This window comes from Theropithecus gelada, chromosome 12 (genome assembly GCF_003255815.1).
Source record: "Theropithecus gelada isolate Dixy chromosome 12, Tgel_1.0, whole genome shotgun sequence".
In the NCBI taxonomy this organism is placed as follows: domain Eukaryota; kingdom Metazoa; phylum Chordata; class Mammalia; order Primates; family Cercopithecidae; genus Theropithecus; species Theropithecus gelada.
In genome coordinates, this window is record NC_037680.1 from 25,738,503 (window position 1) to 25,754,114 (window position 15,612).

General features: G+C 39.6%; 1 protein-coding gene and 1 pseudogene across 1 annotated transcript; both read left to right on the forward strand.

Annotated features, from left to right (window-relative positions):
• Positions 1–977: 977 nt before the first annotated feature.
• On the forward strand, positions 978–7,437 carry LOC112636688 (protein PET100 homolog, mitochondrial-like). The gene is made up of 2 exons (XM_025405505.1): positions 978–1,146; positions 7,351–7,437. The coding sequence occupies exons 1-2, from the start codon at positions 981–983 to the stop codon at positions 7,416–7,418; spliced, it is 234 nt and encodes a 77-aa protein (XP_025261290.1). The 5' UTR covers positions 978–980; the 3' UTR covers positions 7,419–7,437.
• Positions 7,438–13,197: 5,760 nt separating this feature from the next.
• Positions 13,198–15,223, forward strand: LOC112636455 (annotated as a pseudogene).
• Positions 15,224–15,612: the final 389 nt, after the last annotated feature.

Below are 15,612 nucleotides of genomic sequence, written 5' to 3' on the forward strand. Positions count from 1 at the left end.
TCCTGAATCAAATTTTTAATATTACAGTATCATAAATCAAACACACATACACAGCTTTATCCCATTTGGACGATCACACACAATAAAATCTGTGCAGCTATTCATAAGCGGGTGTAATACAAAGTCACAGCCTGACAGTTTCTTTCCAGAATTTTACTGTTTTAACCAAGGAAAAGGAATTATACCTCATCTGCCAATGAATTTCTTCCACCTAAAATACTTTCTGAGCAAACATTAGAAGAACTTCGTTTTAAAAAAGAAAAGTTTATGAAGGACAAAACCTACATTAGCCATTCTACTTTTAAGTGATCTTTCTGGCCTGCTACCTGCTATTCTCTGTACAAAGTATAGACGTTTTATTTCTTTCAACTATTATTTGAATTATTTGTTTGTATTTATCTTTCAATCAGTCTTATTATTATGTTGCAAAACTGAATTGTAAACTCTTCGAGGACATGTTCTCAAGCTCATGTGACCTCATACAGTTTGGTATCCACTACAATTCCCAAATGTGATTTGTCTGCATTCAATTTACCCTGCTTTGGGAACGTCTTCCAACCTTACACTGACCCTCAATATCTGGAAATTTCACTTGTTAAAATCTGCCCCTTACTTCCACCAGGGCACACAATTGTAATGTGGGCATTTAAGCTAGAAAAATCAGACATTTTGCCCTCAGAAACTGGACATTTGTAACTGAGGAGTTGGTTTCTGAAAATCTTTAGAACTAAGTCAGTTTAACTATAGTATTTTAGATTAAAAGTCTGTGAGATTCCTAGATTTTCATTCTTGGTCGTTTACTTGATTCTTGGATTCCTCACCATGGCTCAATAAAATTCCATAATTTTTCCTTTTGGGAAGCTGGCTGGAGTTGTTTTCCTTTTCTTTTTAGTTGTGTTTTCAGTTATAATTCTAGGAAACTTAATTAATAAATACGTATTCATTAGAATTAACGAAACGAGATGGGGGTGAGAAACGAGATGGGGGTGAAGCTGGAGATATTTCGGATGATACTCTACCTCACTTTCCCTGTGGCGATGTTCTGGGTTTCCAATCAGGCCGAGTGGTTTGAGGGCTACGTCATACAGCACAAGAGGGAGCTGTGGACACCTGAGAAGCTTCAAGAAATAGAAGAATTCGGGGGGGGCAGAGCAAGATGGCCGAATAGGAACAGCTCCAGTCTCCAACTCCCAGCGCGAGCGACACAGAAGACCGGTGATTTCTGCATTTTCAACTGAGGTACTGGGTTCATCTCACTGGGGAGTGCCCGACGATCGGCGCTGGTCAGCTGCTGCAGCCCGACCAGCGAGAGCTGAAGCAGGGCAAGGCATCGCCTCACCTGGGAAGCGCAAGGGGGAAGGGAATCCCTTTTCCTAGCCAGGGGAACTGAGACACACAACACCTGGAAAATCGGGTAACTCCCACCCCAATATTGCGCTTTAAGCAAACAGGCACACCAGGAGATCATATCCCACACCTGGCCGGGAGGGTCCCACGCCCACGGAGCCTCCCTCATTGCTAGCACAGCAGTCTGTGATCTACCGGCAAGGCAGCAGCGAGGCTGGGGGAGGGGCGCCCGCCATTGCTGAGGCTTAAGTAGGTAAACAAAGCTGCTGGGAAGCTCCAACTGGGTGGAGCTCACAGCAGCTCAAGGAAACCTGCCTGTCTCTGTAGACTCCACCTCTGGGGACAGGGCACAGCTACACAACAACAACAACAACAACAACAACAACAAAAAAGCAGCAGAAACCTCTGCAGACGCAAACGACTCTGTCTGACAGCTTTGAAGAGAGCAGTGGATCTCCCAACACGAGGTTGAGATCTGAGAAGGGACAGACTGCCTGCTCAAGCGGGTCCCTGACCCCTGAGTAGCCTAACTGGGAGACATCCCCCACTAGGGGCAGTCTGACACCCCACACCTCACAGGGTGGAGTACACCCCTGAGAGGAAGCTTCCAAAGCAAGAATCAGACAGGTACACTCGCTGTTCAGAAATATTCTATCTTCTGCAGCCTCTGCTGCTGATACCCAGGCAAACAGGGTCTGGAGTGGACCTCAAGCAATCTCCAACAGACCTACAGCTGAGGGTCCTGACTGTTAGAAGGAAAACTATCAAACAGGAAGGACACCTACACCAAAACCCCATCAGTACATCACCATCATCAAAGACCAGAGGCAGATAAAACCACAAAGATGGGGAAAAAGCAGGGCAGAAAAGCTGGAAATTCAAAAAATAAGAGTGCATCTCCCCCGGCAAAGGAGCGCAGCTCATCGCCAGCAACGGATCAAAGCTGGACGGAGAATGACTTTGACGAGATGAGAGAAGAAGGCTTCAGTCCATCAAATTTCTCAGAGCTAAAGGAGGAATTACGTACCCAGCGCAAAGAAACTAAAAATCTTGAAAAAAAAGTGGAAGAATTGACGGCTAGAGTAATTAATGCAGAGAAGATCATAAACGAAATGAAAGAGATGAAAACCATGACACGAGAAATACGTGACAAATGCACAAGCTTCAGTAACCGACTCGATCAACTGGAAGAAAGAGTATCAGCGATTGAGGATCAAATGAATGAAATGAAGCGAGAAGAGAAACCAAAAGAAAAAAGAAGAAAAAGAAATGAACAAAGCCTGCAAGAAGTATGGGATTATGTAAAAAGACCAAATCTACGTCTGATTGGGGTGCCTGAAAGTGAGGAGGAAAATGGAACCAAGTTGGAAAACACTCTTCAGGATATCATCCAGGAGAACTTCCCCAACCTAGTAGGGCAGGCCAACATTCAAATCCAGGAAATACAGAGAACGCCACAAAGATACTCCTCGAGAAGAGCAACTCCAAGACACATAATTGCCAGATTCACCAAAGTTGAAATGAAGGAAAAAATCTTAAGGGCAGCCAGAGAGAAAGGTCGGGTTACCCACAAAGGGAAGCCCATCAGACTCACAGCAGATCTCTCGGCAGAAACTCTACAAGCCAGAAGAGAGTGGGGGCCAATATTCAACATTCTTAAAGAAAAGAATTTTAAACCCAGAATTTCATATCCAGCCAAACTAAGTTTCATAAGTGAAGGAGAAATACAATCCTTTACAGATAAGCAAATGCTTAGAGATTTTGTCACCACTAGGCCTGCCTTACAAGAGACCCTGAAGGAAGCACTCAACATGGAAAGGAACAACCGGTACCAGCCATTGCAAAAACATGCCAAAATGTAAAGACCATCGAGGCTAGGAAGAAACTGCATCAACTAACGAGCAAAATAATCAGTTAATATCATAATGGCAGGATCAAGTTCACACATAACAATCTTAACCTTAAATGTAAATGGACTAAATGCTCCAATGAAAAGACACAGACTGGCAAACTGGATAAAGAGTCAAGACCCATCAGTCTGCTGTATTCAGGAGACCCATCTCACATGCAGAGACATACATAGGCTCAAAATAAAGGGATGGAGGAAGATTTACCAAGCAAATGGAGAACAAAAAAAAGCAGGGGTTGCAATCCTAGTCTCTGATAAAACAGACTTTAAACCATCAAAGATCAAAAGAGACAAAGAAGGCCATTACATAATGGTAAAGGGATCAATTCAACAGGAAGAGCTAACTATCCTAAATATATATGCACCCAATACAGGAGCACCCAGATTCATAAAGCAAGTCCTTAGAGACTTACAAAGAGACTTAGACTCCCATACAATAATAATGGGAGACTTCAACACTCCACTGTCAACATTAGACAGATCAACAAGACAGAAAGTTAACAAGGATATCCAGGAATTGAACTCATCTCTGCAGCAAGCAGACCTAATAGACATCTATAGAACTCTCCACCCCAAATCAACAGAATATACATTCTTCTCAGCACCACATCGTACTTACTCCAAAATTGACCATATAATTGGAAGTAAAGCACTCCTCAGCAAATGTACAAGAACAGAAATTATAACAAACTGTCTCTCAGACCACAGTGCAATCAAACTAGAACTCAGGACTAAGAAACTCAATCAAAACCGCTCAACTACATGGAAACTGAACAACCTGCTCCTGAATGACTACTGGGTACATAACGAAATGAAGGCAGAAATCAAGATGTTCTTTGAAACCAATGAGAACAAAGATACAACATACCAGAATCTCTGGGACACATTTAAAGCAGTGTGTAGAGGGAAATTTATAGCACTAAATGCCCACAAGAGAAAGCAGGAAAGATCAAAAATTGACACTCTAACATCGCAATTAAAAGAACTAGAGAAGCAAGAGCAAACACATTCGAAAGCTAGCAGAAGGCAAGAAATAACTAAGATCAGAGCAGAACTGAAGGAGATAGAGACACAAAAAACCCTCCAAAAAATCAATGAATCCAGGAGTTGGTTTTTTGAAAAGATCAACAAAATTGACAGACCACTAGCAAGACTAATAAAGAAGAAAAGAGAGAAGAATCAAATCGACGCAATTAAAAATGATAAAGGGGATATCACCACCGACCCCACAGAAATACAAACTACCATCAGAGAATACTATAAACACCTCTACGCAAATAAACTGGAAAACCTAGAAGAAATGGATAATTTCCTGGACACTTACACTCTTCCAAGACTAAACCAGGAAGAAGTTGAATCCCTGAATAGACCAATAGTAGGCTCTGAAATTGAGGCAATAATTAATAGCCTACCAACCAAAAAAAGTCCAGGACCAGATGGATTCACAGCTGAATTCTACCAGAGGTATAAGGAGGAGTTGGTACCATTCCTTCTGAAACTATTCCAATCAATAGAAAAAGAGGGAATCCTCCCTAACTCATTTTATGAGGCCAACATCATCCTGATACCAAAGCCTGGCAGAGACACAACAAAAAAAGAGAATTTTAGACCAATATCCCTGATGAACATCGATGCAAAAATCCTCAATAAAATACTGGCAAACCGGATTCAACAACACATCAAAAAGCTTATCCAACATGATCAAGTGGGCTTCATCCCTGGGATGCAAGGCTGGTTCAACATTCGCAAATCAATAAACATAATCCAGCATATAAACAGAACCAAAGACAAGAACCACATGATTATTTCAATAGATGCAGAAAAGGCTTTTGACAAAATTCAACAGCCCTTCATGCTAAAAACGCTCAATAAATTCGGTATTGATGGAACGTACCTCAAAATAATAAGAGCTATTTATGACAAACCCACAGCCAATATCATACTGAATGGGCAAAAACTGGAAAAATTCCCTTTGAAAACTGGCACAAGACAGGGATGCCCTCTCTCACCACTCCTATTCAACATAGTGTTGGAAGTTCTGGCTAGGGCAATTAGGCAAGAGAAAGAAATCAGGGGTATTCAGTTAGGAAAAGAAGAAGTCAAATTGTCCCTGTCTGCAGATGACATGATTGTATATTTAGAAAACCCCATTGTCTCAGCCCAAAATCTCCTTAAGCTGATAAGCAACTTCAGCAAAGTCTCAGGATACAAAATTAATGTGCAAAAATCACAAGCATTCTTATACACCAATAACAGACAAACACAGAGCCAAATCATGAATGAACTTCCATTCACAATTGCTACAAAGAGAATAAAATACCTAGGAATCCAACTTACAAGGGATGTAAAGGACCTCTTCAAGGAGAACTACAAACCACTGCTCAGTGAAATAAAAGAGGACACAAACAAATGGAAGAACATACCATGCTCATGGATAGGAAGAATCAATATCGTGAAAATGGCCATACTGCCCAAGGTAATTTATAGATTCAATGCCATCCCCATCAAGCTACCAATGAGTTTCTTCACAGAATTGGAAAAAACTGCTTTAAAGTTCATATGGAACCAAAAAAGAGCCCGCATCTCCAAGACAATCCTAAGTCAAAAGAACAAAGCTGGAGGCATCACGCTACCTGACTTCAAACTATACTACAAGGCTACAGTAACCAAAACAGCATGGTACTGGTACCAAAACAGAAATATAGACCAATGGAACAGAACAGAGTCCTCAGAAATAATACCACACATCTACAGCCATCTGATCTTTGACAAACCTGAGAAAAACAAGAAATGGGGAAAGGATTCCCTATTTAATAAATGGTGCTGGGAAAATTGGCTAGCCATAAGTAGAAAGCTGAAACTGGATCCTTTCCTTACTCCTTATACGAAAATTAATTCAAGATGGATTAGAGACTTAAATGTTAGACCTAATACCATAAAAATCCTAGAGGAAAACCTAGGTAGTACCATTCAGGACATAGGCATGGGCAAAGACTTCATGTCTAAAACACCAAAAGCAACGGCAGCAAAAGCTAAAATTGACAAATGGGATCTAATTAAACTAAAGAGCTTCTGCACAGCAAAAGAAACTACCATCAGAGTGAACAGGCAACCTACAGAATGGGAGAAAATTTTTGCAATCTACTCATCTGACAAAGGGCTAATATCCAGAACCTACAAAGAACTCAAACAAATTTACAAGAAAAAAACAAACAACCCCATCAAAAAGTGGGCAAAGGATATGAATAGACATTTCTCAAAAGAAGACATTCATACAGCCAAAAGACATATGAAGAAATGCTCATCATCACTGGCCATCAGAGAAATGCAAATCAAAACCACAATGAGATACCATCTCACACCAGTTAGAATGGCGATCATTCAAAAGTCAGGAAACAACAGGTGCTGGAGAGGATGTGGAGAAATAGGAACACTTTTACACTGTTGGTGGGATTGTAAACTAGTTCAACCACTATGGAAAACAGTATGGCGATTCCTCAAGGATCTAGAACTAGATGTACCGTATGACCCAGCCATCCCATTACTGGGGATATACCCAAAGGATTATAAATTATGCTGCTATAAAGACACATGCACACGTATGTTTATTGCAGCACTATTCACAATAGCAAAGACTTGGAATCAACCCAAATGTCCATCAGTGACAGATTGGATTAAGAAAATGTGGCACATATACACCATGGAATACTATGCAGCCATAAAAAAGGATGAGTTTGCGTCCTTTGTAGGGACATGGATGCAGCTGGAAACCATCATTCTTAGCAAACTATCACAAGAACAGAAAACCAAACACCGCATGTTCTCACTCATAGGTGGGAACTGAACAATGAGATCACTTGGACTCAGGAAGGGGAACATGACACACCGGGGCCTATCATGGGGAGGGGGGAGGGGGGAGGGATTGCATTGGGAGTTATACCTGATGCAAATGACGAGTTGATGGGTGCAGCAGACCAACATGGCACAAGTATACATATGTAACAAACCTGCACGTTATGCACATGTACCCTACAACTTAAAGTATAATAATAATAAATAAATTAAAAAAAAAAAAAAAAAAAAAGAGATAGAAGAATTCAAAGAGAGGGTACGGAAGCGGCGGGAGGAGAAGCTTCTTCGCGATGCCCAGCAGAAATCCTGAGGCCTCCAAGTGGGAGTCCTAGCCCCTCCCCTGATGAAATATACGCATACTCAGTTCCTTGTTAAAAAAAAAAAAAAAAAAGAATTAACATCATGAAGGAGTTCCAAAGAAATATATTCTTTATGCCAGGTGCGATGGCTCACGCCTGTAATCCCAGCACTTTGGGAGGCCGAGGAGGGCAGATCACGAGGTCAGGAGTTTGAGACCAGCCTGGTCAACATGGCGAAACCTCATCTCTATTAAAAATATAAAAAATTAGCCGAGTGTGGTGGCACACACCTGTAGTCCCAGCTACTCAGGAGGCTGAGGCAGGAGAACTGCTTGCACCCAGGAGGCAGAGGTCGCAGTGAGCCAAGATTATGCCACTGCACTCCAGCCTGGGTGACAGAGTAAGACTCTGTCTCAAAAAAAAAAAAAAAAAGTATAGTCCCTATAACAAATTTTAAGAGAAAAAAAATAATGATTTCTTATCAAACCCCTTTCCATAAATGAATAAAAATACCTGCCTCTCTATGTATGTATCCTATGAACAAACCCATTATTAATAAAACATCTGCATGAGTTGTGGCAAATTTTATTACATATCAAAATATTCAATCTGATTAAAATATATTTGAAGAATCCCATTTACACTTGTGCCAGACTATTTACTTTGAGGTAGCTATGCAAGGTTTTTTTCATCTTGTTTTGTTTTGTTTTTGTTCCTAGGTAGAATTCTCAAATCAACATCAAAATAAAGCTGCCTTTTGAAAATAATTTATCGTTGCTAAATTATTCATTGCATTCTCTGTATCATTAAATGTATTTGTGATTAGGAAGAGTTAACATCCCATAAGACATTATATACACCTCCGTAATATCTTAAAAAGTAAAGACAATTTTTCCATTAGTGAGTGAGAAAAAAATAAAGCAATCATTAAGAAGTCATATGATTTGGGGATCTGGGGGACAAAGATACTTTGAGAGAGCGTCTTTCATGACAAAGACTGTTCCTTTTTTTTGAGAGGCACACAGAATCTACTTGGTAGAAAAATTATTGATGCATAAGGAAGCCCAAAAGGTGGAAACCATTTATTTGTAAATCTATTTCTTGCACTCTTGTTTTTGTTTCTTAAATCAAGCTACTGAAATTGGTATTAAGAAGTAAAAAAAAAAATTCATACACAGTAACTAATGTTATCACTCTATGGAAGAAAACGTTTGACATGTATGTATAAGTTACATAATATATTTAGAATGTTGATGATATAAATAGAAGAGGCATTTTAACACCTTGTAGTTTCCTGGAAAACAACTTACCATCCAGTGTAGTGACGAAAATGAAAAGCCTTATATTTCCCCATCAACATGTGACTATGTTAAAATTTTAACAATCAGAACACCTAATGTTCAGTCTGGGTAGAAGGACTGGTTGTAGAATACTAGATGGATAGGTTAAAATGGTACCATATGTCTTCAAAACAATGCATTGTGACTAAATGATTGGCCACAGTGCTGTTGGCAACTGCTCCTCTGAAGTTCAACTTAGAAATGGAAAATGAATGAAACTTGTTTACCACCGACTGGTCATAACTCACTCTAATCTTGCCAAGGAAAGATCTGCTACCAGGTTTCCCATAATCTTAGGTTTTTGTCATCCTAATTCCTTTCAAACAAAAGGTTTTATTATTTGAAAGAACATTAGAATAAAATTCCTTCTGAGATTACTTTACATTTGCTATTCATAAGCCCCAAATAATAGCACACCAGGGTAAAAGCAGCAGTCTAATATATTTGCCGCATGTCTGACCACTGATTACCTTTTATTTAGAGAAATATCCTGGAGATCAGGTATAGGTTTCTTATAGCCATGTGACAAAATAAAAAAAAAAAATTATTGTTCTGGGAGCAACACTCCTCCAGTGGCTCTTGAGTGATCTTGAGGAAGTCATTTCAATTACCCTTGGCTCCGTGTTTGCATCCAACATATGGCCATGCAAACTCGGTATTATTCACTAACTCAGTGATTCAATTCAAAAAGGAATGTCTACTAAAACTGAAGGCTGATTTTATCTTTTCAAAAGAAAAGACAAACATACCAAAAAAATTGCCACTCCTCTCTCTTGGAATATATAATTCATTTTACATGGCGTTTGCTCTTAATGCTTGAAAGTGGGGCTCAAAGTAACAAGCCAAGTGAATAAGAATGTGTCCATGTTTTGTTTCATGTAACCAGCACTCACTGTGGTGGTGACTGACTCTTTTTTTCTGGACCACAAAAAGGAGTTCATACTGTTTGCGTAAGAGATTTAAACAACCAGGCTTCATGTTTTTATCATTTGGTAAAGCTGCCAGAAGAGGTCTCAAATCTCAAACTATTAATGAGTAGAAGAAAAAAAAAAGATCTTACTTTTTAAAAAAGACTATGGAAAATTGGAAGGGAAAAAAGAATATAAAGAAAGCAAAGCTCAGAGGAAGTAATAGGGTTTCCAGTACTACGTAGCATGTCAAAAATATCAGGGATTCAGTCAGACCTTTAATTAAATTTTTTTTCTTAGAGTGCAAATACAATGAAATGAGTAACTTTCTGATTGTATTATTTTTCCTCAACATTTGTCTATGATTCTTAAAGGAAAACTAAGTATCACTGAATGAAACCCCAAATCTGGCTTTCTGAAGAGTATTCGACCCTGGAAAGTGGTCGCATGCTTGTCACATTTAGTCTATTACATAGTTCTAAGTCTATGTAAAAATACAAACAGATATTGCTGAACAAGGCCTTAGCAAGGCAGGACTGTGATTCAAACAGCCCTTTTCATTCAACACCTTCTGGTGAGTAGAACTAGCCAGGAGCAACGCAGACTGGGATTAAGAAACATGACCAGCTGTCCAATGGAGTCAGGTTCTATGAAACTAGTGGCATTTTCTCTTAGAAGCAATTGAAATAAACAAGATATTTGTCAGTGTTTCAGTTCAGAGAATGGAGAATATGCATTTTGAGAAGTGAGAAAGTAAAAGGTTGAATTAGTTTAAAAAAATTGGAAGAGACATGCTGGTAAGGGCAAAGGAATGAGCTGATAAATTAAGACATTTTATAGGAAATATTTTGGTGGTTTTTATTATGTCGCTTTCTCTGGTTAGTTTTTCAGGTTCTTCTAACCTAAGCACTTTTAGGAATAAAGTGATTATGACTAATGTGTCTAATAGCTAATTTAGTTAATGTAACCAATTTATTTAATAATTATGACTAATGTGCATTTACATACATTGTAAATTACAAGTTTTATTTCTCACCAAAAACATGTTCTAGTGAATAGAGATTGTATTAGTTGGCTAGGAAAACCATACAAAATGCCACAGACTGCATGGCTTAAACAACAGAAATTTATTTTCTCACAGTCATGGAGCCTGGAATTCCAAGATCAAGAGGCCAGCAAGGTTGGTTTTTCTTGAGATCAATCTCCTTTGTGTATTCAAGGTCGCCTTGTTGCTATGTCCTCCCATGGCCTTTCCTCTCCGTGTGGGCGTATTTCTGGTGTCTCTCCCTCTTTTTATATGGACACCAGGTATATTGGATTAGGGCTCCACTCTTAGGACCTCATTTATCCTTAATTACCTCTCTAAAGATTCTGTCTCCCAATACAGTCACATTGTGGGTTAGGGTTTCAACACATGAATTTTAGAAGGACATAATTCAGTTTAGATCCAGCATGCGATAACTAAAAACATTTCTAATGCATTTTCTTATTATAAAGAGACTCCTTCCTTATTCATCCATCTCTTTAAAATAGTTATTACTATGACTTAAGTTTTAGCTTCTCTTTTAATGGGAATAATGCACCTAGATTTATCAGACCATTTTTAGGAAGTGTATTTTAAAAAATTTCAAATATCAAATAAGATCTTGACCAAACCAGAAATTGTAAGCAGCCAATTTAGCATAAAAGCCAACACTGTCTACTTTGGTATATTATTGAAGTGACTCACCAATTTAATCAAACCACACTTAGGTACTAGTGTAGTGACAGAATTTTAGAATAATGTCTTTGAAGAAGTGCCTACATATAACTATTAGAAATATTACCTGAAGTTTGGAAACAAGCAATAGATTACTAGATGCTCTTTTATTACTTTTCTATTTACTTTTCAAAATTTACGACTCTTTAGGAACACAACCTAATGTACAGATTTTTCTCAGGTAAATATGCAAATCATTTCTCTCCAATGAAGAGATAACTGTGAAAGTCACAATTTATTGCCCAGAAAGACATTAACTGGTTTTATACCTAACCCAAGAATCTCACCCTAATATGTTTTCTTAAAATTACCTCTATACTTACCTCATCAAATGTTCTTTGAACTGATTTTAACTTTTCTGGTCCATTCATTAATTAACAGGTTAAATAAAATCTTTGACACATGTCTGTTTAATATTTGCCTCAGAGCCACAGATTCACTTTCCTGAAAATAATACTTAAGCATAACCAATAAACACATATTCATTAATATCTTATGTTGGCATATTATAATAAACAATCTAATCTGGAAATTGAATCATTAATAGAGACTATAATACCAAATGATTTATAGTTTAATTTTAAAATTACTTGTCATGCTTTTAGGGAAAAATGGAAAATTAAAACTTTAAGAAAAGCACCTGGAGCATTAAAAAAAGATTTTCTGTTATTTCTATGTTTATGTAAACTTATATAGTAAAAGATTACATTTCTTGTTTCCCATTGTCGTTTAATAACCATATGTTAATTCTGTATGTAGGCATTGTGAATACATATTTACAAAGAGAAAGAAGGGAAATTAGTATGATTTTAATCTATGGCTATCTATAATAAAGCAAATCATTTCTAACATTATTGGCTTTGAACTCCCTGTTACTAATTTGGCTAGAGTCCCACATTGACTCTAAGTGTTTTGTGGGGGAAGCAGCAGCTCAATGGTTTTTCTTCCAAAGAAATTTGGCCTAGTGTCATGAAAGGAAAGGAACTAGCTAGGTGGATTGTTGGTTTATGGAAACCTAAATGCAGGTAGGATCCTTTTGATACAGTCTTACTGGGTCAATTCTTCTGTTTCTTCAACGTTTAAGGTCAGGAATCTTTTTCCATTGGGAAGTCTTCCTTGCCTACAAACATTAGCTAAATTAGATGCCTCTGAATTCCTATGCCGTCCTTTAATTGCACTTAATATGTATTTCGTATGTTTTATGATTCTGCCTCCTCCTTTATTCCATGAGTTCAATAAAAAAACTGCAATGTTTATCATCCAACTAATTTAGTTTTTGACATCTACATACTAAGTAAATAAACCCAGATAAAATATATTTGATCAGAGGACTAATTAGCTTGACATAAAAACTTGAATATGGCCTTTCTCCCTAAAAAAATCTTTTAAAAATACCTCCCAAAATTTCCCCCCAAATCGGCATCTACTCCGTCAGAGAATTATAATATTTTTTCTTCCGCTTTTATAAAATAACCCGGTCAACAGTCAAGACCGACCCCGCCTGCGGCCCTGCAGCAGCTGCAAGGAGGAACCAGGAGACTGAGGCCTTCCCGCCGCCCGAACCGGAGACCCGCACCGTGGCTCCCCGCCGGCAGCGCGCAGACAGCGGCGGCCAACCGACCTCACTCTGTGGCTGGTAAGTCATTTCCGATTTGGTTGATTTTTGTCCCTCAGCGCATGCCCTTGCTCCCTGCCCCCGGCTCCGAGACCCCCGGCCCGGCACTCGCTCTCCTCCTCTCACGAAAGGGCCGCGGCCTGTGGCCCTGCGGGCAGCCGTGCCGCGATGAACCCCAGCGCCCCCAGCTACCCCACGGCCTCGCTGTACGTGGGAGACCTGCACCCGGATGTGATTGAAGCGATGCTGCAAGAGAAGTTCAGCTCAACCGGTCCACCCTCGCCATCTGGGTCTTCAGGGACCAGATCACCCTCCGCTTCCTGGGCTACGTGTACGTGAACTTCCTGCAGCCAGCGGACGCGGAGCGTGCTCTGGCCACCATGAACTTTGATGTTATAAAGGGCAAGCCAGTATGAGTCCTGTGGTCTCATTGTGATCCATCACTGCTCAGAAGTGGAGTGGGCAACGTATTCGTTAAAAATCAGGACAAATTCATTGAGAAGGCACTGTGTGATGCATTTTCTGCTTTTGGTAACTCCCTTTCGTGTAAGGTAGTTTGTGATAAAAGTGATTCCAAGGGCTGTGGATCTGTACACTTTGAGACACAGGAAGCAGCTGAAGGAGCTATTGAAAAAAAATGAATGGGATGCGCCTGAATGGTCTCAACGTATTTGTTGGACGGTTTAGGTCTCCTAAAGAAAAGCAGCAGAACTTGGAGCTAGGGCAAAAGAGGTCAAAGTTGGACCGACCTTAAGTGTGAAAGTAATGACTGATGAAGGTGGAAAATCTAAAGGATTTGGATTTGTAAGCTTTGAAAGGCATGAAGATCCACAGACAGCTATGGATGAGATGAATGGAAAGGAGTTCAGTGGAAATCAAATATATGTTGTTCAAGCTCAGAAAAAAAGTGGAAGGGTAGACAGAACTTAAGTGCAAATTTGGACAGATGAAGCAAGATAGAATCACCAGATACCAGGGTGCTAGGGTTTATGTGAAAGATCTTGATGAGAGTATTGATGATGAACGTCTCCAGAAAGAGTTTTCTCCATTTGGTATAATCACTAGTGCAAATGTTACGATGGAGGGTGGTTGCAGCAAAGGGTTTCGCTTTGTATGTTTCTCCTCCGCAGAAAAAGTAGCTAAAGCAGTTACAGCAATGAATGGTAAAACTGTGGCCAGCAAGCCATTGTATGTAGCTTTAGCTCACCTCAAAGAAGAGCACCTGGCTCACCTCACTAACCAATATGTGTAGAAGATGGCAAGTGTACGATCTGTGCCCCACCCTGTAATCAACCCCTACCAGCCAGCACCTTCTTCATGTTACTTCATGGCGGCTGTCTCACAGACCCAGAACCTGCTGCATACTATCCTCCTGGCCAAATTGCTCAACTAAGACCAAGTCCTCCCTGGGCTGCTCAGAGTGTCAGACCTTATCCATTCCAAAATATGACCTGTGCTATCCGCTCAGCTGCTCCTAACCACCACTCTGAGACCAGCTTCTTCACAGATGTTACCAGTCATGTCTACACAGTGTGTTGCTAACTCATCAATACAGACAATAGGTCCATGTCCTGTAGCTGCTACTGCTGGCTCCACTCCTGCTGTCCACATCATTCCACAGTACAAATATGCTGCAGGAATTCACATTCCTCAACAACATCTTAATATACATCCACAGGTTACCAGGCAGCAGCTTGCTGTTCATGTCCAAGGTCAAAAACTTTTTACCGCTTTCATGTTGGCATTTGCCCCTCTTCAGCAGCAGAAGCAGATATTGGGTGAACGACTGTTTCCTCTTATTCAAGCCATGCACACTACTCTTGCTGGTAAAATCACTGGCATGTTATTGGAGCTTGGTAATTCAAAACTTCTTCATATGCTTGAGTCTCTGGAGTCTCTGAAGCTGTGGTTATACTACAAGCCTACTGTGCGAAAGAGGCTCCGGAAAGCAGTTAACAGTGCTACTGGTGTACCAACTGCTTAAAATTGATCAGGGACCATGGAAAGAAAAAAAAAAAAAAAGCAAAAAACAAAAAACTTGTGTTTCAACAAAGAAAACTAAACATCAAAAAACTAAAATATGATGGAAAAACTTACAAAACATAAACAAGGAAAACAAACTGTGAACCTTATATACTGAGGAAATACCAAGTCTAGCAAACTTACTAGTCCTAGATTACTTATTGATTTGAAAATAACAAACAAAACACAAAAATATAGGAAAATGTAAAAACAAGCCAGACATGGTGTCTCATGCATGTAATTCCAGCACTTTGGGAGGCTGGGGTGGATCACCTGAGGTCAGGAGTTTGAGACCAGCCTGGCCAACGTAGTGAAACCCCATCTCTACTAAAAATGCAAAAAATTAGCTGGGCACGGTGGCGGGCACATGTAATCTGAGCTACCAGAGAGACTGAGGCAGGAGAATTGCTTGAACCTGGGAAGCAGAGGTTGTAGTGAGCCAAGATCATGCCATTGCACTTCAGCCTGGGCAACGAGCAAAAAACTCCGTCTCAAAAAAAAAAAAAAATTAAAATTAAAATTAAAAACAAATTAATGTTTCATAGACCCTGGGAAAAAGAA

Coding starts and splice junctions, on each gene's coding strand:
- LOC112636688 (XM_025405505.1), top strand. CDS start 981: ATGGGGGTGAAGCTGGAGATATTTCGGATGATACTCTACCTCACTTTC. Junction 1,147..7,350: donor AATAGAAGAATTCGGGGGGG/GCAGAGCAAGAT, acceptor AAGAGATAGAAG/AATTCAAAGAGAGGGTACGG.